At 36.1% G+C, this 24,936-nt stretch overlaps 1 protein-coding gene and 1 long non-coding RNA gene across 3 annotated transcripts in view; one reads left to right on the forward strand and one right to left on the reverse strand.

Moving 5' to 3' along the window:
* Nucleotides 1–24,936, forward strand: part of LOC132368198 (uncharacterized) — an 80,148-nt gene that overhangs the window by 52,757 nt on the left and 2,455 nt on the right. The gene's annotated exons all lie outside the window — the stretch shown is intronic.
* Nucleotides 1–24,936, reverse strand: part of PPP2R2A (protein phosphatase 2 regulatory subunit Balpha) — an 85,234-nt gene that overhangs the window by 18,671 nt on the left and 41,627 nt on the right. For both annotated transcript variants that reach the window (XM_059926861.1, XM_059926862.1), the window contains exon 3: nucleotides 12,877–12,974. In XM_059926861.1, the coding sequence (XP_059782844.1) occupies nucleotides 12,877–12,974 (98 nt within the window). The remainder of the gene's footprint in view (nucleotides 1–12,876; nucleotides 12,975–24,936) is intronic.

Here is a 24,936-nt window from a genome sequence, read left to right on the forward strand (position 1 = left end):
AAAGTTACTCAGTTTCTAAACGTTTGTCATGTTACTCTCCAAAAAAAGCTACAATAAGTGTTTTAACTTAAGCAAGAGACTACAATACTATGTACACTAGGTCCCAGAGGTATAGAGAAATTTAATAACACAGAATCTCTGCCTTCCGGTAACTTGTGTGTGTGAAACTTTAGTCAAAAGTAGAAATTAACGTCCATATAATTCAGATAAGCAAAACAAAGAGCCAAGGTAAGCAGGGCCAAGGTATATGCAGAAACTAGGTCTATCAGGGTCACGCTGTATTTGATGATAAGGAAAAGAAAAGCACAACCATATAAAAATATTTTCTACAACAGAAAAATAACATCATCCTTAAGACTCAAGAATAACTACATGGGTCTAAACATGATCTATTACATGATTCAGAAACAAAATCATTGGAGGTGTTTGGCCGTCTCAATGGATTGCCAAGAAGCACTGTTTCTTTCTGACAGGGAAAAAAAATATATATATATACATATATATATATATTTATACATATATATATATGTATACACACACACACACACACACACACACACCCCACACACAAGGAGAAAGTTACAGCTGACAAGTTAAAGATACATGAGGCATGTGCACTCTCTCCTGAAACTGCTAAAATTACAGTGAATTTTTAAAGACAATGGATAAGAACAAAAAAATAACAGCAGAGATGACAGCAGCAGTAACAAATGAAAGATGTCATAAAACAGATGCCATAAAACAATGACCGACTTAACGAACTACAGAGAGCCGGACCCTAGCAGACAGTGGGATTTTCCCTAAAACATGGGGAGGGATGTTTACATTATAATGGTCACAACAGCGCTGTTCTCTGCATGCACTAAGTACACTGAGCAAACAAAAAAAAGGAACATAATCCCATGTCCTCAACACTGTGCCACTCGAACAAGAACGCATCAAAGTCAAAGAAGGCTATTTTATTTTTGTTTTAAAAACTCTCCTACAATCAGAGAGAATCATGATACATTCCAGAATGCCTCATATTTGGGTTTTTCTTGTACAGCTTTCCAGAATCTATTTTCTTAACCACACAATTTATGTGAAATCTTCTTAATGAATTTAGAAACGCTTCATCCCAACACCTGTAATAGTATCTGGCATATAACAGGCATTCAATAAAAATTTTCTAAATGAACAAAAATAAAAGCAAAAAGAATGAATAAAAGGTGGCACTAGTATGGTAAAGGGAAGCTGGAATTAACATGGCAAAGGGAGTATGGTGCAGAAATTAGGAAGAATGGGTTAGATGCACACACAGCAAGACAGAAGGTTCTGGAAAACACAGCTCTTAGTGATAAAGTAGGGCACAGAATGAGGTACAAGACATAGTATTCTTCACATACATTAAAAAACACAGTCCACAAAAACAAAATCACATACTTCGACATGGACACAAACAGAAGCCACAAATACATAAAGGATGCTGTATCATGCATGACCAAGTTTTAAAGCCACAATGAAGACAGTGTGCTACTCACACGAGAACTGACAAATATACCAATGGAAGAGAACAGATGGCCCAGAAACAGGCCTGAATTTGGACAAAAGTGGCACTGCTGAGCCAGGATGGTCTTCTCACTAAATAGTTTTTGGTTAATTGGCTATTCATATATAATAAAACAAACCCTGACCCCTACTACACCTCAAGCCACTCACGTAAACTGATTCCAGGTGAATCAAATATAAATGTGAATATGTCTAGTACAACACTGTCCAAGAGAGCTTTCTGCAAATAGTCTGTATCTGTGCTGTCCAATATGGTAGCCACCAGCCACATGTGGTTACTGAGCACCTGAAATGTAGCTACTGTGACTAAGGAAGTGAACTTTAAATTTTACTTAATTTTAATTAATTAAAATTTAAATAGCCACAGGGATCTACTAACTACCATACTAGAGAGCACAGATCTAAAAGATAACAGAAATGTATATCTTCCTGGACCTTGGGGTAGAGAAGTATTTCTTATACAGGACAGAAAAAGCAGTTAAGTCTAGAGAAAACATTGATAAACTGAATTATATTAATATTAATAACCTCTATTTGTCAAAAGATACCATTTAGAGAAAATGAAAAGGTAAGTCACAGAATGGAAGAAAGATACTTCCAACAAATACAACTGACAAAGGGTTCATATATTCAATAAGTGCAAAAAGCCCACAAATCAATAAGAAAAATGACAGACAACCCAGCAGAAAACAAGTGCAAGAGATTTTAGTAGGCACTTCACAAAAGATGATATCCAATGGCCAATAAACACATAAAAAGATGCTGAGGGCTTTCCTGGTGGCGCAGTGGTTGAGAATCTGCCTGCCAATGCAGGAGACATGGGTTCGAGCCCTGGTCTGGGAAGATCCCACATGCCGCGGAGCAACTAGGCCCGTGAGCCACAACTACTGAGCCTGCGCGTCTGGAGCCTGTGCTCCGCAGCAAGAGAGGCCGCGATAGTGAGAGGCCTGCGCACCACGATTAAGAGTGGCCCCCGCTTGCCGCAACTAGAGAAAGCCCTCGCACAGAAACGAAGACCCAACACAGCCAAAAATAAATAAATAAATAAAATTAAAAAAAAAAAAAAAGATGACCTGAAAAACACTTGCTCATTAAAAAAAAAAACAAAAAAACCTACCATAAGATACCCTCATAACCTCCAAATATTTAAATTTTAAAATTACTGACAATACAAAACATTGGCAAAGATGTGGAACAGCCAGAATTCTCATATATTGTTCATGAGAATAAAATTGGCAGAACCACTTTTTACTGTGTTGTCTACTAAAACTAAATGCCTACCCCCATGACATGATAATTTCAAGCATGACAATGTGCACCAGAAAATGTGATCAAGAATGTTCACAGCAGCATTATTAATCCATGAACTGAAACAACCAAAATGTCTGCATCTATTTATAACAGAATGGACAAATTGTGGTACAGTTTTACAAAAGAACATTATATAGCAATGAAAGTGAGCAAATTATTACACAAACATAAACTGAGCAAAAAGGCCAGACATAAAATACTTACTGTAGATTCCATTTATAAAAAGTTCTATAACTACAAGCCAAACTAAGTGTTAGAAGACAGGCTTACAAGGGGAGGAAAGAGAAAGGAATGACTGGGAAGGGGAATGAGAAGGGTTAAAGGAAGGATGGGAAGTTCTGTGTGTGATAATCCACTAGTGTTCTGTGCACTTTTCTGTGTATCTTTCAATAGAGCTTTTTAAAAAATGCAGCATACAAACTGTGCAGCCACTTTGAAAACTGTATGGGCGTTCCTCAAAAAAATAAAAAATAGGGTTTCTCTGGTGACGCAGTGGTTAAGAATCCGCCTGCCAATGCAGGGGACATGGGTTCGAGCGCTGGTCCGGGAAGATCCCACATGCTGCGGAGCAACTAAGCCCGTGCACCACAACTACTGAGCCTACGTGCCACAACTACTGAAGCCTGTGCGCCTAGAGCCCGTGCTCCGCAACAAGAGAAGCCACTGCGATGAGACGCCTGCGCAGCGCAACAAAGAGTAGGCCCCGCTCGCCGCAAGTAGAGAAAGCCCGCGCGCAGCAACAAAGACCCAATCCAGCCAAAAATAAATTAATTAATTTTTTTAAAAAAAGGGGGACTTCCCTAGCGTTCCAGTGGTTAAGACTCCACGCTTCCACTGCAGGGGGCACAGGTTTGATCCCCTGTCAGGGAACTAAGATCCTGCATACCACGAGGCACAGATGGGGGGAAAAAAAAAAAAGAACTACCATATGATCCAGCAATCTGGTATATATCCAAAATAATTGAAAACAGAATATCAAATGAGATTATTCACAATAGCTAAGAAGTGGAAACAACCTAAATGTCCATCGACTGCTAAATGAATAAAGAAAATGTGGGGTGTGTGTGTGTATAATACACATTTAATGGAATATTATTCAGCCTTTAAAAAAAAGGAACTCCTGTCATAGGCTACAACATGGATGAACCTTAAGGACATTATGCCAAGTGAAATAAGCCAGTCAAAAATGACAAGTACTGCATAATTCCACTTATACGGGGTATCTAAAGTAGTCAACCTCATAGAAACAGAAAGGAGAATGGTGACTGCCAGGGAGTGGAGGGAGGAAGAAGGAAGTTGCTGTTCAGTAGGTAGAGTTTCAGTTATGCAGAACTGGGGGGTTCTGTTGCATAACAATGTATATGTGGTTAAAACTGTATTGTACACATGGAAATTGTTGGGAGGTTGAATGTTACATGATATTTTGCCACAATTAAATAACAGCACACAATAACAAAATACAAATTATAAGAACACATTCAAATGGTTATCTATGAAGGGAGAGGTGCATGGGAGAATGGCAGCACATTATGCAAATAAAAGTTAATGTACGTGTGACTACACACGTGCATGCACGTGTTTGTTTACTTAAAGAAAGGGCCTCGCCATGATCTATAATAGTAGTGTCATGAACTCAAGTATGCCCCTGAGGTTCAAACAAACCAAAACAGAATATAAAACAGCAGTAAAATCCAATGATGTTTGAGCCAAACAAACATTTGGAAAGAGAATTAGAACTTCATTTCTTACACAAAAATAAATTCCAGAGGGAATAATTAAATATTTAAAAGTAAATAAAGGCAGCCAAAAGAAAGTACAATGGCAAATTTCTATATAATTCTGAAGTGAAAAAGAGCTAAGTATAAAAATGAAAGCAAAGAGCAGAGAAAGGTGGACATCTGTCTGACTAGGTAGGAATATTTAAAGGTTAAAAACCAGTATACTGGGGAGAAAAGTGCATCTTAAGACAACAGTTACTATCTTTCATGTGTAAAAGGTCCTTAAAAATAATTAGGAAAAATGTTAACACCCTCCTCTGAAAGATGAAAAGGTCATTTACCTAAAATATGATCAGCAAATATATGTATAACTACTCATCATCATTAGTATTCAAAATTAAGGAATAATGTTTTGCCTTTAAACTGATGAAGAATAAAAAAAACATGATAATGACCACAGTTTTAATGATGAGAATATGGACAAAGTCATACACTACTGGGAGAAGTATAAATTTACACAGCTTTTCTGGAGGATAATTTGTCCATACTTATTGAAAGCCTTAAAAAGGTACTCAACAATTCCACTTCAAAGTATAACCTAATGAAAAACAATGTATGCAAAGATGTATGAACAACTTAATGCATAAACAGCCTAAGTCAAGTAAATTATGAAATGCTATAGAGCCAATTAAATTCATATGGAGATCAACGTTTCTCAACCATGTTAATTTATGTGCAATGCTTCCTTGCTAATACATTCTGCATATCCCACAAGGTACATGTTTGTTAAACTGTGTCATTTAAGTTATAAAGACAGACTATGTTCTTCCAAATGACACATGCATTTCTTTCCACTCAGGGTTTGCAATAGTCTCTTCACTTCCCTGACTGAGACTGAGATTAATCGGAGAAAACGTTAGAAGTTACAGGGGCTTCCCTGGTGGCGCAGTGGTTAAGAATCTGCCTGCCAATGCAGGGGACACGGGTTCGAGCCCTGGTCTGGGAGAATCCCACATGCCGCGGAGCAACTAGGCCCGTGAGCCACAACTACTGAGCCTGGGCGTCTGGAGCCTGTGCCTCCGCAACAAGAGAGGCCACGATAGTGAGAGGCCCGCGCACCGCGGTGAAGAGTGGCCCCCGCTTGCCACAACTAGAGAAAGCCCTTGCACAGAAACGAAGACCCAACACAGCCAAAAATAAATAAATAAATAAATAAATAAATAAGTAAAATTAAAAAAAAAAAGTTACAGAATGATACATACAACATGATACTTTTTCTACAAAACAAAATAGAGCCCCAGAATAAACACAGATACATAAATTGATCTTTATTCATGTGATGGGATGATTTTGGATTTTTATCTTATTCTTTGTGGAAATGATACACAGTTTTCATATTTTCCACGATGATCATATTAAGAATAATCAAGAGTTAAAAATGACTTCTTTGAAGTAACATCACTTGACGTTCTATAACAGCTAATTAATTCTAAATATATAAAAAACTGCCTTGTGTTTTTACTAACTTCCTCTGCCTTAAATGAAACTGTGAAAACACAGAAAATATTTACTTTGCTCCTAGACCAAAACGTAAAAAATTTTAGAAAACATTAACTGTATTTTCCTTTGATCACATAAAAATGAGAGAAAAAAAAATGGACATTTTTTAAGTTTCCAAATAGAACACTACGAAAACTTAGTTACTGTTTTTTAATGCTCCTTTAATCCTATTACTTGTTAGAGACAACCATTTGTTTTATATTTCAAAATATAGTTGACCCTTGAACAACATGGGGGTTATGGGTGCCAAGTCTCTGCGCAGTGGTAAGTCCACATATAGCTCGGACTTGGCCCTCTGTATTGTGGCTCCACAGCTGTGGGTTCAACCAACCATGAATCCTGTAGTACTGCAGTATTTACTATTGAAAATAATCCATGTGTAAGTGGGCCCACGCAGTTCGAACCTGTGTTATTCAAGGGTCACCTACAGTTAGTTTAAAGAGTTTTTGAGTTTTGTGAAACAGCAATTCAGGGACAGTGACAGAAATGGTACAAAACAAAATCAATTCATATCAGATAACAAACCATTATCAATGCATTCAGCAACCTAGGGGAATTTTCTAGAATAAAGCAAAATACAAGATGGGGTAAACATAAAACAAACAAAAAAATTTCTAACTTTTTCCAAGCTGATCACAGTGATGGTAGTTGAAATACTTGAAGATTTTACAGGATCCTATTAAATTATATCCAATAGTAATAAGCTAATGCTCATTCACTGAGCTCTTATTATGTACTATGCTAATCAATATGTAATCTAGAAGAATATCAGTCATAATTTCCTGTTTACAAAACTACAACATAGTGGGAGAGATAAAAAGGATACCTGGTTGAATCAATTAGAAAATCAAATCAAGTGGTATTATTCTTTACCTATGATATTCAAATAAAATTTAAAGAAAATGTGTTAAGTTACAATTAATATACAGTTGATCCTTGAACAACGCGGGTTTGAACTGTGCAGGACCACTCTTACATGGATATTTTTCAATAGTAAAAATGACAGTACCACAAATCAGCAGATGTGGAGGGCTGACCATAAATTATATAGGGATTAACCCCATGTAGTTCAAGGGTTAACTGTAACGCTTTAAAATGTTATAAAATCTAAAATAGTTAATGTGCTATTATTCAGATTATCTAACTACCCAGAATAATTTATTTCTAAACCATGACACAGAATAAGAGCGGGGCATAGAGCAAATAATTTTAATTACTGGGAATATTAAGAGGTAAACTGAAACTAGAAATCTGGATAATAGATGGCTGAACAAGAGGGGTGGCTGGATGAATGAATAAATACAAATGAGGACTAGAACCCAGGTCTTTAAACTCTCAGGGTTTTCAAACTCATTCCAACTTTTCCCTCTCTAAGCCTCTACAGAGAAAAACATCATACCTTAATGGCTACTATTAAAAAGTCTGATGATCAAGTACTTTTCTCATTACTATAAAGTTAATGAAACTGATTTTCTTGTGTGATTTATACCACTTAAGCTCATTACTTAGAGGAGTAAGATTTTTTTTCATTGTGGATATTCATCCCAATTTATACAGGATTAGCTTTTTTTTTTGACCCACTTGACTAGCTGTGTGATCTTAGAGAAGACATTTATCTTCGCTAAATCTCAATTCATTTATAAATCTGTAATAAATTGAGACATAGTAAGTGTGCATAACATCTTCGTTATTTTACTGTGAAGATTAATAAGATTTAGGGAGCTTGGCAGAGGGTCTGCAATATAAACTGTTGTTGCTATACCCATGTCAGAATGGGAAAAGCAATGGACAGGGAATCGGGATATAAGGGTTCTAGAGCAAGGGTTCACTTCTTTGTTAACTGTATGACTTTCCACGAGTAAACCTGCTGTCTGAGCCCCCCAGTTTCTTTATTGGTAAAAAGAGATTGCATTACCAGAGGTTACAAATTTGGGGCCCACAGACTACTCAACTCCCAAGGGTCCATGGGATTTTATAAACTTGGATGTGGTAGAAACTTACATGTTATTTTTACTAATCTCTAGCTGAAATTCAGCATTTCTTTCAATTATGGATGTAGCAGCAGGCCACAGTATTAGCAATACCATGACTTTGTCACTATAGAAATGACATGTTTTAAAATCACACTTCAGCTGTTAGTCACAAAAAAACACATACTGCTCAAAAATAAGTGTTTTTAATAAATTGAAAAATATATTTCAATAGTTTCCTTCACAATCCTATGTATTTTATGCAATTAAAACATTCTTGAAAAGTCCACAGACTTTACCAGGCTACTGAAGGAAGCTACATCACAGAAAGGGTTAAGAAGCCCTGCAAACCCTATAAATTTTAGCTCTTAATTTCTATGAACACACCATATACATATAAAGTTCAAAACACGCAAAACAAGTTCACAGTTAGTTCGGGATAGGGGGGTAGTAGTGACAGGATAGAGAGGCTTCTGGAGTGCCAGTAATATCCCATTTCTTGACCCAGATGATAGTTACACAAATGTATTTGTTGTGAAAATTCATAGAACTGTACACATATAATTCTATGCATTTTTCTATATGCATGATCTATCTTGGAAAAACGGTTTAAACATATTTTTAGATAAGACAAACTTGAAGCTGTATTTTGGAGCTTTTATCATTATCCTGGTATTGGAATGCAGTCAATTTTAATTTTAATTTTCTATCAGGTTAAGTCCCCAAAGGAGTTTATAATTAATAAATAAATAAATGAATGAATGAATGAATGAAAAGTGATGGTGTCTCTGGCTTCCAGAAATTCTGATTTGGTGGTTTTGAAGTGCAATCTAGGAATCTGCATTTTAACATTCTGGTTAAAATTTTTAGGTGGTTAGGTGCATTTTTAGGTGATTCTAACATTTTGTACTCTGAAAGCACAACCTTAGATTTAAAAATTGAATGAAAAATGAAGACAGTTAAAGCCTGGTAGCTTAGAAAAGGAAGCTTATTTTATAGATATTTTGATTTGGAAGAAACCACAGTGGTAGTATTTTCTTGAACTTCTCATATTCTTTCCACAATATTCCTGACAGATGGGCATCCAATTCTTGTGTACTTATTTCCATACACAAAATAAACTAACCTCTTCTTCCACTTGAATCCCTAAGTTACAAGACTCTTCGTAGTCTCTTCTTCTCCTGGCTTTACAGCCTTAGTCCCTTCAACCATTCCTCTCCAATGTTTCTAAATCTGCTATTCTGCTTGGCACACAGGAAGTACTATGTTAAGTGAACGGTGCCACATCACTCTAAAACAGCAGGATCTGTCCCTTCACTTAAACAACAGACTAAACCAAGCCCTTTGTATAAACGATATTGAATTCTGTTAAACCACATCTTGATTTTGAGTCCCATTCCAGTCTTTCGCTTTCTTCTATACTCTGTTAAGGAGTTTTGGGAATACCACATTAAGAACAAAAAAATGAGAAAGAAATCCTAGAAAGTAACCAGCAGTCATAGAAAACAGAAAACAAATGCTGCATAACAATCTAGAAAGAAATCAGAAAGGAACCACCTCTCTGCTCACTTTTCTCCTTAACTGTCCCTTAAAAATATCAACCCTCCCCCAACACTTTAGCTTATCATGTATATCAAAAAGCCTCAGAGAAACCTGAAGAAGTTCTGAGCAATCCAAAGCCAACAGGAAACCACCTACTTCAACAACTGCTGATCATTTAACATGAGCACCCATAGAAACAAAGATCCCTTAAAAACTACGGAACACCACAATGTAACAGCTGCATGGAATCTCCCTCCAAATTATCATTATCAGAAGGAATGTATCGCACCATCTACTCTGTTGTCAAAAGCCATTATATACAAGCTGTGAAAATTAGTAAGATGGGTCAGTTATTTCACGACATGCTATAAAGAACACTGGATTAGACTCAAAATTTTGGACTCTGACCATGTGATGCATATGATGCCTCATGGAAATCGATTTACCCTTGTGCCTCAATTTCCCTACACACACTGCTTCCATCACAGAGATTCTGTCAAACAGAAAACTATTCAAACGTGTTAGTTATAAAAATACTACTAAATAACAGCAGAAAATGTTACAGGAACACCAGGCTGAAATATACTCTGAATAAATACTCTGAATATACTCAGGCTGAAATAAACTGAATTAAGACCCTGTTTATTGACCACCCAGTTTCTCTGCCTGGGAAACAGAGGGACAGGCAGCAAAGTGTGCCCGACAGGATGACAGGAAGGGGACCTGCCACACCTGAAGGGTAAAAGTGAGACAGAAAGGTGGGTTAAAGATGTCAAAGTTTGATGTGCAAGGTTCACTGCTGCTACAGTATGATCTTTTCTTCTTAATTAAGGGCAATAAAAAAAGTGAGTGGAAATATGTAAACCTCCAGTCAAGTGAGTTTTAGCAAGGAACCCTGACACTGTAGACACTGTAGTTCAAACATCATTGTGTTTTGCAGAGAGAGCTAGCATCATCATCAGGGTCTAAGAAATGCTCACTTGTTAAGCGCCAGTGTACCTTGGAATGTATGTATAATAGCTGTGGTTGTTAGAAAAAGCTGGATTAAAATTTAGAGATCCAAGTTCTAATCCCAGAGCTTTGCTATTAAACTAAGCAATATAACTTTGTTATGTAAACTTCTGTTAGGATTTATCTAAACATTAGGAAAAGACTATCTCTAAGTTCTCTTCCAGTTTTTAAACTGTAACACTATTTTACAGACGTATAGCTGTGAACTCATAAAATCTAACCTAAGTATGTTAGGTATTGATATAAATGTAAGGTACATACATTTATAATCAACGACATAGACACTGAATGTCCTGAAGACAGCATTATATTAGAAGCTCCAGTATAAGACAGGGCTTAAAAATGTGGAAAATATATTAGGTAAAATGCATCAGATTAATATTAACAAGATCAAGTTTCAAGAGGGAAAGCCGATAATTTACCATCTTTGTTATTTAATCTATCCCTTAAAAAATACACTGATATTTACACTAAGTAATTTTCAAAAGACACGTTACTAATCTGAGTTTCTAGATAATTAATTTTTGTCTTTAACTCTTAAATGCAGTTAAGAATGACAGACAACTTACACTTTTAAATAACACAAAGCCCCCATTTGAAATGTAGGCTCTCTCAGAAACCCTCAATGTAAAGCCCTTCAAGATGGAAGTGCTTAGGAAGCAAACTTAATTTTAAATGCTTTTCTCCAAACACCCTTCTTTAAAACAAAAGTGTAGACTGCCATAAATTTTCAGTTAAAAAAAAAAAATACACGTAAGGGCAGAAAATGCCTACGGGAAAGCCAGCTCTAATTTCTGAATAACAAAATTAACACTCACATTTTGGTTACCTAACAGGAAAGACATTAGAGCACACTGAGAGATAACATGTTGGAAGTTCTGGGTTCTGGTTGTTAGCTCTGCCATGAAGAAATCAAGTGATCCCTTAATAGCCTGGCTTTCTCACTTGTAAATAAAGGGAAACGGTAATGACCTGTAAGGTTCCATTTCGACTCTTAAGTATTTCAAAATTCTTATGGTCACATTTTTAGCTGCTTGAAAACAGGAACAAAAACTGATTTTGCCCCCCTTCCCACAAGATCATTCTCTGTCAAGAAAAGCCTGAGTCTTATTTTCATATTTTCTTCCAACCAAAAAAATAATAATAAATAAAAGGAGACATATTTAGTGTTTGTGCATCTTCGAATCAGACACTGTTAATCATTTCTTTTAAAATTAAATTACCTACCTCACTGGGTGTTGTGAGGATTAATTCATTAGTGTTTGTATAGCACTTTGAGATCCTCAGGTCAAAGGCGCTATAGAAGTGCAAAGTAGTAGTATTATTACTAGATTCTTGCTTATTTAAGGAATTTCACAATCCTTTAAAAGCTAACTCTGTGTTATGATTTAGACATCTATTTGTAAAACCCTGCATTTTATCCACATTACTTTTAACTCTTCTTGAATATCTTATAGATAGACAGGGGCAGAATGTTTGGAAACAAATGATAAAGGTTTAACTTTGATCTACAAATGGAGGGAGAGACTAAGGGAAAATCCATTGTGACAAATTTTGTTCAGCATAAAATTTTAGTGAGAAATCTTGTCAATCAGATTTAGAAGTGTGCCTAAGTTGTACCCAAAACAAAACAAAACCCTACTTTAATCACAGATTCTGCAATGAGAAATTCCTTTCTTCAAAGAGAAAAGGAAACAATTTTCAAATCGACTCCACTTTAAGAGGGGTACTGAGCTTATAAATTACGTTACATGCGTATACATGCAACTGTCATTTAAAACCTTTATACTTAAATCCCAGTAATAGTATTAGTATAAACTGATGTCAAAATAATTGAGCAGCTTTTTCTTTAAACTACGCTCCCACCCGCAATTACACAAAGCAAACTATGCACTGAAAAGAGGTCAAAGCAATTTTAGTTTATGGAATTTTAAGAAAAAAAAAGAGGGCCAAGGCTTTTAAAACCAGTTAAAATCTTTTATTCCACACTTCCCACCCCTTTCTCTAACCAAATCTTCTCACAATTAAAACAACACACACACGTACACATACACACACACAGAGCTAAGAAAACCAGAGCCATCTATACATTGGATACTCTGCTCGATAAACACACTTCTTTAAAAATCTGCCAACATCCTCTGACGAGATTCTCCAGCATAAGCTCCATTCCCAAGAGCAAACTGAAATTTAGATATTAAACTTTAAATACTTACCTCCTGCTCCTGTTGAAAGATGACGACTCTACCACCTTTATCTCCGGTTGCTAGTAATTCTCCAGAATGATTAAATTCTACTGTAGAAATTATATCTGCTGTATAATTGAAACAAAAATGAAAAAAAAGACATTAGTTCTTCTTTCCCAACTCACTACAGAGTTTCTTAATGAGAACTTAGCATGTTTCTCCTAATATATTCCAAGTCTATATATCAACCTGCCATCAGAAATAAAGTAAATCTAAAGTTCTTTCATGGATATTTTGGTTCACCCAGAAGAAAAAAAAACTCCCCAGAGTAAACCAGTGACACTATTTTAACAAACAGGAACACAACAAATAATAAACACTAGTGCTTTATTAATATTTCACTAAATTCATGAATGTAAAGAAATCAACAATTTGTGAAACATTCTATGACAGCACCATTAAACATTAATATCGATAATTATTGTGCTAATTTTTTCTGATATACTTTTGATAAGCTTCTTTATGCAAACCCAAAGATGGTCTATAAAATTAAGACAGATATAAATAAAATGGAAAAATTTTCAAAATGTAAAAATAATTGCAGGTGGAAATTTAACAATTATAAATATATAAATTCAAATTATGGTCTCTTAAACAAATGTTTGCAAATAGAACACACTTATACCAGCAATGCTTTGTGCTATGCACCTTCAATATGCACAGCTCTTCTTGTGGCTCCCAAACACAGCAGGGGCTACTAGAATCAGTCATGTTACACCCAAAGTCGGTGCTAACTTCACAGTCAAGTTCAAATAAAATTATCAGGGTTTTTTCCTTGCTTTTTGACACCAGAGCCATTTTCCTAAAGAAAAAAATCTAAGTTACAGAATGGGGCATTAAGATAAAGCAATTACACTATACAATTCACCATTTTCACAAGCATTATGCCAAATTAGGAAAGACCCCATCATACGCATGTTACATAAACAATCAAACTTTTACTACAGGAGAAGGGTCATCTTCTTGCCTACATTAGCTAACTGTAAGAATTTTAAAATGTGACTTTATATAGTAAAGAACACTGTATACTTTAAATTTTAAAACTTACTGACCAATGTATTGTATCATATCAATATCCTGTCCAGCACAGCATTTTACCATTTTCATTTTAGTGATTTTTCCAAGTTCAGCTTGATTTTAGAAAGCTTTCTTTGCTTCCTCCATTGTCTAGGTCCAAGGCACCTTACCTTTTTGGAACTCTCTGAGAACCTACTGAAAGTTCACATGCTCTCCCAAGAAACTATACATATTTAACTACACACAAAAATTTGCATATAATTTTAAAAGGTTTGGACAGCATCCCACCTCCAGGTTAAAACCTTTAGCCCAGACAACTCACTGTGGCCGGTGGTATCAGGAGGAAAGAATAAATCTAGTGTTTACACTACATGCATATGTAACACCACGGTGTAAAACTGAATATACTGTACTATTCTGTAAAGCCCAACATCAATAAATACTTAAAAGCCATTCTATTAGGTGCTCTGTACTGTATTTACTTCTGTAGTGAATATAATAAAGGATTAAAAACATACATAGTCCCTGCACTTAAAGCACATTATAGTATAGTTACAGAGAGAAAGTAAGTAGGAGCTAACAATATCAGAACAAATAGTTACACCTTATTTGAAGGTTAGATTCTAAAATCAGGGAATAAGGTAAAAGCCATACATAGTAAAAATTATCTTTAAATTCAAATCCCTCAGACAGGCACCACTTTGGAGATGCAAACTCTTTCTCTTGTTCTTTTAAGTCCAACTCAGCCAATTTTCCCTACAGCATTGATAGTTTGTGATTTCTTTGGCTAACTCATCAAATGAACTAGTTAATTTGAATATAAAGTCATGCTTCACCAAAAACACCTTATCTCTCGACTCTAGTGTATGCTCTTGGCTTGGTGAAATGCTCACACCTGATACCAACTCCAGATTCATTCTCCTTTTCACTCAATGGAATAACAGGAAGAGTAGGCTCAGTATTTAAATTATTTCCTCTTTCCCCAGGTCCAAATTGTTGCAGCCACCTAAATTAATTCCTTGTTAGGCAGATGAACTATTACAGATAAGACTTAACAGGGCATATGTCAGTGATCACGGTATGACCAGCCTGGCTGGACTCTCTGTTGGGCAGTAGTAAAAAGCAGGGAGGACAGAATGCTGCAGGATGGGCTCCATTTCTAATGGGGTGAAATGTCGATCTTCCTTAGGTGAACTGGACAGGGGGAAATCTAGAGGTGATTAAGTCAGTAAGGAGATCATTATAATAAGAGGATTGAGGAGATCTGGGATGGGGGTGGTGGCGGTAGGGATTCCACACCTGTATTATTCTTAGAGACAGAACAAGAATCAAGGAATAAAACAGCAGGCACAATACCCCCAAGTACTGAAGACATTACTGACTCACATAGCTGGTTATAATGAGGTCACTGAACATCGGATGGGGAAGGGAAGGAGACGTGTGTGCACGTGCATGGTGGGAGCACATGCATGGGGTGTGGAGGGGAGGAAGGGGAGGAGGAAAAGACCAATAATTTAGTGCAGGACGCAACAGGAATAATAAGACATCTGCTCTTACAATGTGTCACTTCTTATCCCAAGAATGGTTATTTTACAACAAGAGCTGCAGAGTAAAGTGAAATGATACGTGTTTAGTACCAAACTAGCTTTGCAGCAAGGGTACAAAACTCTTAGAGGTACACTTGAGACAGGCTGAGGAACCCTAGAAACAAATGGCCTACACAGTGAGAGGCTGAACGTCAGGAAATGACAAGAAACAAAGATCTACACCATAAAAGTCAACGCACTTTAAATTCTTTAGGGAGAGAAATATTGAGCGAAAGGCATACAATTTTCTCATTTTAGATATTTTTAAGACACTACTGTTTGTGACTATCTTGCCAAAAGCCAATGAACAAACAGAAAATTTTAGAAATAGCTAACCAAGCCACTGATGCTTAGTGAGTAGTGTAGAGGAATTTTATTTGGGGGAGGGGTGGGCAGGCAGACTCATGGCCTCCTTGCTGTGATTTTTATACTGCATATATTTAATATAGCCATATTTCAGATAGGTAAATTATTTTCCTGGCTTGTATGATGAAAGTAAGTAGGTACCATGCCATGGTGTTCCCTCCTCCTTCCCCACAATAAAAGCAAGGGGAGAGGGGCTTCCCTGGTGGCGCAGTGGTTGAGAATCTGCCTGCCAATGCAGGGGACGCGGGTTCGAGCCCTGGTCTGGGAGGATCCCACATGCCGCGGAGCAACTGCGCCCGTGAGCCACAACTACTGAGCCTGCGCGTCTGGAGCCTGTGCTCCGCAACAAGAGAGGCCGCGACAGTGAGAGGCCCGCGCACCGCGATGAAGAGTGGCCCCCGCTCGCCGCAACTGGAGAAAGCCCTCGTGCAGAAACGAAGACCCAACACAGCCATAAATAAATAAATAAATTTATAAAAAAAAAAAAAAAAAAAAAAAAAGCAAGGGGAGAAAAGAAACACCTTGATTTCTGGATGCTTGGCCATCGCACATGTGTGAGAGAGCCACCATATACACAAGCACCTATTAAATCTCCAAGTGTATGACTGCTTTTAGAGTTTTTCTGAGCTGTAAAATGCGGAGATCTCACAAGGTCTCACTGGGAATATGACATATAAAAATGATGAATAAAAGGGAGAATAAGATCAAATTCTGCTTTGTAGACCAAGAAAAATATCCAGGAATCCATTATGGAGTATGCTACGAAACTGAGCTTTGAGCTGTATGTATGTGCTTCTACACCCTGGTGTGCCAAGAAGGGGATATGGGTTTGCCTGGATACTGCAAGCACCCAAACCTGTAACCTCCAGTTTTGAGCAAGCTCTTTCCCTCAGTATGCCATACAAACATTTCTGTTTTCAAGTGTGCCAGGATGTATAAAAGATGAGGAAGCATGGCTCTAAAAATAGTGCTCCCACATCACGTGCACTGATACCCAAATGAGGTTGGTCAAATACTGCTATCTATGTTTTTGAAAGTAACAGTAACTCTGCTCCTAGAAAATATTCTTCTAATGTTCTGATTCCTGTGCCACTGAAAAATATTACAGAGTAGATGACTGCAGGAAGTCTACAAGAGCACTGTTCAACAGAACTCTCTTGTTACCATGGAGGTGTCCTATATCTGTGCTGTTCAATACAGTAATCACTAGCCACATGTGGCTCCTGAATTTTTAACTTTAGCCATGTGTCTAGGGGCTATCATACTGGACAGCCTAGGTCTAAAACATTATAGAGTAGACACTGACTTCTACTGCAAAGCCAAGAATGCTGGAACTAGGAGAATTTTGAACGTTTAAACAGTGCACTATGGGTAAAATAAAACTACCGTGCACACACACACCCAGATTGTTACCTCAAGGAGCAGGCTGAAAATATAAATGCATTTCAGGAAAATTTAGATTCCTGGATACTATTTTTAAAACAAACTGTTAATGAAAGGCTCAAAAACTTGAGAACACTTTACTCTTGAGATTAAAGTCACTATCATATACTTTAAAAAGACAAAGACATTAACCTCACTGTTAGAGTCATATTACTGGACTCAAGGCAGGGTCCGGTATAACACATCAACTAGGTCTGTTCTCATAAAGCAACAAAAAACTTCAAAGAACAAAAAACTTCCTCTTCTAAAGAGAAAAATAAGAATCTTTCCTACAACCAATAAAAATGTTATTTCACAATGGAAAAAAACACCTGTGTTAATCATCTAAAGAACATTCTAATACAGTTAATAAAAAGGAAGGACTCTATCAGAACATCAGTCAACGGTCCTACTGTGCCTGAAGTCAACACACAGCCATTTTAGGCACACACTAAAGGCAAGATTTAAAAGGCACAATCTGATTTTTGGTAAGAAAACACAATGTTTTTGACCTTTGTTATGAAATTCTATATACTATTAATAAAAACCAAGGAATTTATAATGTGTTATACAAAATGGAACTCTAATTTCTTCCAACCTCTTCGTTCTAGACTGTCAGCGCCCAGGTTTCACCCTAAGAAGGTGAAATAATCACTTTCTTTTGGGGGTGGAACAGCAATTGGTGGTGGTGGGAATGACAACAGTGGTGTTACTGGTCTGTTTTCACTTCATCAGGCACACCACACCGTCCCCTTGTTACCTACCTTCTCTATTTCTTATGTACTCTAATAAGCAGAATAGGACACAATCAGACAACCGAAGGTTCAAAAGTATAACATGCTCAGCATAAAAATCAGATGAGGGAAATTTAATAGATAGTATCTATAAATGGTAGTAATTAACAGTAATGACTAAATATTAAGTGACCAAATTATTATTAGCTCTGACATCCTCTAAATACTTCAACTCCTGCACTGAAAGACACTTTATAGGGTTACTCATTGATTTTATAATTCCATTTCAGGACTACAGTCCAAATAAATAATTTGAAAGAAACCAATTAAAATTAGTACCAACACGGTTATAGGTGAATTATTTACATACAGGCATACTTCATTTTATTGCACTTCCCTTTACCATTCTTCACAGGTACTGCGTTTTTTTACAAATTGGAGGTTTGTGGCAGCCCTGCGAGGACGAAGTCTATCAGCGCTATTTTTCTAACAGCATTTGCTCACTTCATTTCTCTGTGTCACATTTTGGTTATTCTCTCAATATGCCAAACTTTTTCATTATTATTATTATTTTATTTTTAACGGTGATCTGAGATCAGTGATCTTTGATATTACTATTGCAAAAAGATTACAATAGTTAGCATTTTTTAAAAAATAAAGTGTTTTTTCATTAAGGTATGTACATTGTTTTTTTAGACATAAATGCTATCGCACACTTAACAGACTACGGTATAGTGCAAACAACTTTTATATGCGTTGGGAAACCAAAAAAATTCATGTGACTATTTACTGCAGTCATCTGGAGCCAAACCCTCAATATCTGAGATGTGCCTGTTATGAAATAAGCTGAACGTATTTCATACATACGATAATGAGGAAATATAAAAGTAACCTCTAGTACACAGGTTGGAAAATTATGGCCCACCAGCTGTTTTTGTAAGTAACGTTTTATTGGAACCCAGCCATGCCCATTTGTTTATATATTGTCTTTGGCTGCTGTCACTTGACAACAGCAGGGTTGAACAGTTGAGACAGACTGAAAATATTTACTATCTGGCCCTTTACAAAAAATGCTCCTCAACCCCTGCTCTAGAATATTAATATAATTGGATATTAACATTAAATGAACAAATATGACTTATGTGGGTACAGAGACACAACAAACTAATGTCAAAGCACACACTGTCTACACACAGGTACAACGATAATGTGCCAAGCACTATACTAAGTGAGCATTTACATATATCCTCATTTAATCCTTATAATACCACTATGATATAGACATCATTTTCAATTAATAGGAGTGTACAAAAGCACGGAGAGATTAAGTAACTTGCCTATCACACCTCTGTCAAGTGTCAGAGCCAAGATTCAAATTTAGCAGGTGTGAACAATCATATGGATAAGGTAGCAGCACAGAATCCTATAAATCACTGGATGATGAATAAAGAAATAATATATGTGTTCAGTTTACTGCTGCTTTTTCATTGCCAAAATGTTTGTGTTCAATAAAACATTTAGAGTCAAACTACATCACCTTTATACTATTTACTAATGACCCCATTACAGTTACTTGTAGCCCTACCATAAAACTGAGCATTTTTTTAAGCACCTGCTATATTCAAGGGGCTGGGTGATCCACAGTCTAAATTCTACCCTCTAAAGAGGCTTATAAGCAGAATGTAATCACAACAGATAAACAGTTAACCAAGAAAAGATTTAGTAAATGTTTAAGAGAACCAAAGAAGGAATATTGTAAGGCAAAATAAACAATTATAAAATGAATTCTAAGACATAAAGACTGAGTAAATATATAAAGATGCTCCCTTCGTTTTAAAAATAAAGGGGGAGGAATCAACTAGAATAAGCTGCTTACATATTTTTACCCATCTGGATTATAGATTCCCAAAAGTTTCACTTGAAACAGTTAACATAGCATCCACTGAATGCTGACAAACCTGATTCTGTTATTTTTCTCAATATGATTAGTCTTTATTTTTAAAATTATTTTTTACTGACCTAAGAGAATTTTTATTAAATAAAATATATGTTAAATATAGATACACTTTTTAATGAAACAAGAATGTGCAGTATTTTTTCAATAAAATTATGTCAGATCACAAACATTTTTACTTAATCCTAAATTTAACTTAACCTGGTCCAACCTGTTATTCTTATTCCACCCAGAAAACAATGCATATACTTTAACCCGTGTCGCAAATTCACTTGCTCACAAAAACATTACTGAGCACTTACTGTGCTATCACTGAGACATCAGTATTAAGAGCCCCCCCATAAGAGCAGCTCATACTTACACAGTGGTGGGTACTGTGCTAAGTACCCCTCAATATGATTAGCCTTTAAAGCTAACTAACACAGAAGAAAATTTAAAAGGTTAAAATTCATAAAATACTATAAACATAGCTGCAGCAAATAATTCTAAAAAATTCAGGCCTATCTACTTTAGGCATCACAAGATAGCATAAATCTCACGACAAGAGGTTCACAAAAATTCTATGAATAATCACTATTTCTTAAAATTCTACATTTTTAATATTATCTCAAAAGGGACCGCTCTGGCGAAAAAAGCAAGTATCTGTGAAGACTTGCTCCAAGAGCAGCTGCCAGCGTGGACTTCTAGGTATCAGATGAAACTTTCACACCTGGAAGAAAATGAGCTTATTAACAAGTTGGCTATGCTGAATCTTGACTTTTTGCAAATAATATTTAATTTTCCACAAAACTCTACTAGGTAATCAGTCTCCTTTCCTTTTTGTTACATTTCAGTAAAAACAAAGGTTAACAAAGAACACTACAACTAACTGCATAAACGAAGGCGTCCCAAAAAAGTACCAATAAAAATGTGAAGTAACTTAGCACTTCCTCTTTCAAAAGGCTGAAGTGAAAGACAAAAGTCAAAATTAAAAATCTGTAATTGGTCTTCCGCTTCTGGCCATGGGGGAGTAAGACAATCTATATTCAGCCTCTAGCTATGAATGACTAGAAAACGGAACAAAATATATGAAACTGTTTTCAGACAACAGACAACATGGAGTTTAGGACTGTGAACTCTTAGAGAAGAGTAAGTGAGCCCTGTATTTGCCGTAACTTACCGCCTGGACAGTGCAGTGAGTCAGAAAGAATCCAAACACAGACCAGCAATCTCACCGGGTTGTGGAGTCAGAAACTGGGGGTTAGGGAAAGCCAAAGCAGCTAGATTTTGTGGATAGAGTACAGAGAGAAAGTTCAAGGGATCTACAGAGATCACTTAAAATCTTTGGTTTAATACTGATCTGAAGACATGTGGTGTGCTGCTCCACAAGGCCTAGAAAAGAACCATCAGAAAGCTTACAAGGGCTCAGAATAAAGAGGTCTCCCACTCAGAGTAAAGAAACCTCATAATTAATAAGGCATCAGGTAGAGTCCTCAGAAGGGTATCACCTTAGGTGAGACTAAATCAGCACCGTATTGAATTTGTCTTGACAAAGCTTAAAAGCAAACATTGAAAAACTGATCTCAAGTAACTTAACTACGTGCAAGGACGGAATCCGACAACAACGTAAATTCACGTCTGGCAACTAAAATCACCAGGAATGTAAGGAAGCAGGAAAATATGACCCATAACCAGAAGAAAAACAAACCAATAGAAACAGAACCAGAAATGACAAAAGTGATGGAAGAATCATTTTTAGAAGATAAGGGCCTTAAAATAGCTGTTGTAAATATGCTCCATATGCTCAAGACAAAGAAGGAACATCTGAAAATGAAAAGTACACAATTTGAAATGCAAGATACACCGGATGGGAGTAACAGATTAGATGCTGCAGTAGAAAAGGTCAAGAACTTGAAGGCCTAGTAACAGAATCAAAATGATACAGAGGGGGTGAAAAAAGGAGAGACTTGACTTGTAGGATAATATCAAGTGTTCTAACATACGTATCACTGCAGTCCCAGGAAAAAAGGTGGGGAATATTTGGAAAAAAGACCAGTATGTAAGTGCTCAAGCATGATGACAGTATATGTAGAATAATCAAACCAAGGGATAAATGCAGACTTACAAAGGTATACAGTAGTGGCAACTCAATAAACTTCATTAGTTTTTTGTTAGTGATGTGACTGCAAAATCATGAAGAATTCCAGCATTTCAAAGCATAATCTTCCCCTTACTTACAAAGTAAACTTCAGTATACACATTAAACACATACTAAAAGTACCAAATAGAGTTGGGTTTTAGGCTTAGAAAATAAAGTCTTTTTCAACACCACGAACATTTGGCAGAATATTCTAAATCATGCAGACCATGGGACAACTTCTTCCTGTTCAAGACTGTCCTGCAAACTGCAGAATAGCTAGCATACTCGGCCCATGCCTAGTAAGTGCCAATAATGCCTTTAATCATTGGTAAAATTAGGTAAAAAAAGAATTCAATAGGACTAGAGTTTATTAATATGTATATATTTGATAAAAGGTATGGTGAAGATGTAATGTTCATAAATCTTTATACTCAAAGATTTTTACTTTATACTTCATATACTTCAGAGTTATTAGGAATAGAAGAGTTGACAATAATTATAGAAGCTGGACAAATCCTTTTCCACGCCTGACAGATTAAAAATAGGTAGGGAGGCAGGGAAGGGAGAAAGAAAGTACAGACACTTGAAAAATATAATTGATACACACACACACACACACACAGAACTTTATACCAATATAAAAATACGTATTTCTTCCAAAGAGCTTTGCAATTTAAAAAACTCAGGTGCAGCGACAGAGCCCCTTAAAATATTCTACTTATAAAGACCACATTCTCAATCACAATAAAATTAGCTAAAGATTAATAACCACTGGTTCTAATCAACCACTGAGTAACCTTAAAACTCTAAGGGCAAAGATAAAAATCAGTACTGCAATAAAAATATTTTAAAATATTTACAGGAACATAAGTATATAAATATTTAAGAGTATTGTTCTTTTTTAAAAAAAGAGATACAATGATCACTATAAAACTAACCAACTTATAAAAACTGAAAGAATAAAAAACCTGAAATCCCACCACAAGGGATAACCATAAGTAATTAAGGAACAATCTTTTAAGCAAACTCATGCAAATTGCAAAATATGTATCAGATCTATTGAAATTTATATATGTTATGACTTCTGTAAGACCAATTTCAGTAATGGAATTATAATTAAAACTAACTTTACTCTTTTTTTTTGATCACACAAATAACTACTTTGTAAAAAACTATAGTCATCTACTCTTAACCCCTCTTCTGAGAGAATTTCAGTATAGTATATCCTTCCATAGTTTGTCCACATGTACTTCCCGTGCTCAGTACAAAAAAAAATCTACTGTACTGAGAAAGAATGTTATCTACATTATATCGCTGAGTTAAAAAAAAGTTACAAATCATATTTGATCCTACTGGTATAACATAAACAAAACGATCAGAGCATTATGGAATTGGTGACAAGAGCTTAGACAGGGAGACCAGGTAACAGATACACAAATGATAGACGAATCTCTACAAACTAAAAAAAAGTAATGAGGTTGCACTACACACCATTCAAATGACTAAACTTTTATTTAAAAATTGACAATGGCTGGTGCTGGTACTGAGCAACTGGAGCCCTCACATATAGTTGGTAGGAATGCAACCCACTTTGGGGGAAAAATTTGGCAGTTTCTCATAAAGCTAAAAACAAACACCATGCAACCCAACAACCACATTACTAGATGTTTACCCAAGTCAAATGAAAACTTATATTCACACAAAAATCTGAATGCAAATGTTTATAGCAGCTTTATTTGTAATCACCAAAAACTGGACACAAACCAAATGATCCTCAACTGGTGAATGAATAAACAAAACGAGGTATATATCCATGCAGTGAAGCACCACTCAGCAAAAAAGAAAAAAAGGAACAAACTACCAATAGAAGCAGTAACATGGATAAAATCCAAAATGTATTACGCTAAGCGATAGAAGCCAGATTCAAAAGGCTACACACTATATGATTCCATTTATCTGACATTCTGGAAAAGGTATAACTACAGGGATAGGCGTGGGGTAGAGGTTGACTACAAGGGAACATGAAACTTTTTGGAGTGACGGACCTGCTTTTTATGTTGGCTATGGTAGTGACTGTATGGTTTTTATCAAAGCTTGAAGAACTATACATAAAAGGAGAAATTTCACTGTATGTAAATTATACCATAAGAAAACAACAACAAAATCCAACTACTGGAATCTCATCTCAGACATGCCAAAATCTGTCTCTTACGTTTTACTTACTGGTTACAAGACGCTTTCCTGCTCTAAAACCTTCAAGGTCCTCTAAGGATTACCAGAAGATTTTTGAAGTACTGCCTGGCATTCAATCTCCTCCACAGTATGAAGACCTCCCTTAGGTATACATCCTACTTCCTAGTACCACAGCACTCACCAAATTCTCCAGTGAAGCTGATGTTTTTACACCTCCCACATACATACTTTTGCCCACCCTCACTACTCCTTCTTTAGCTTGGATATATTGTCTACCTTGCCTGAAATACCTTCTTTCCTCTCCCCCTTCCTTCAGCCCTTCTGTATGTGCTCCATCAGGGGAAAAAAAAAAACAAACAGAATTAATTCATATTAGATTTCTGGAGAGGTAAAACTACACCAGAAGATTAAAATCTATAGATGTAATAAAAGAAAAATGTGATTTTTACACAATAACTAAATAGAAGACAAGTGGACTAGGAAAAATACTTCTATTTCTAGAAACAGTTCATATGACATAGGAGAACAATTCACAGAAGGGGAAATACTAGTAAAACATAAGGAAAGACCCAGTCAAAGCAAATTAAATGAATTTTTTAACAAGACACCATTTTCCATCTCCTAAACTAGAGGGAAAAT

Source organism: Balaenoptera ricei, chromosome 6, assembly GCF_028023285.1.
Source record: "Balaenoptera ricei isolate mBalRic1 chromosome 6, mBalRic1.hap2, whole genome shotgun sequence".
NCBI lineage: Eukaryota > Metazoa > Chordata > Mammalia > Artiodactyla > Balaenopteridae > Balaenoptera > Balaenoptera ricei.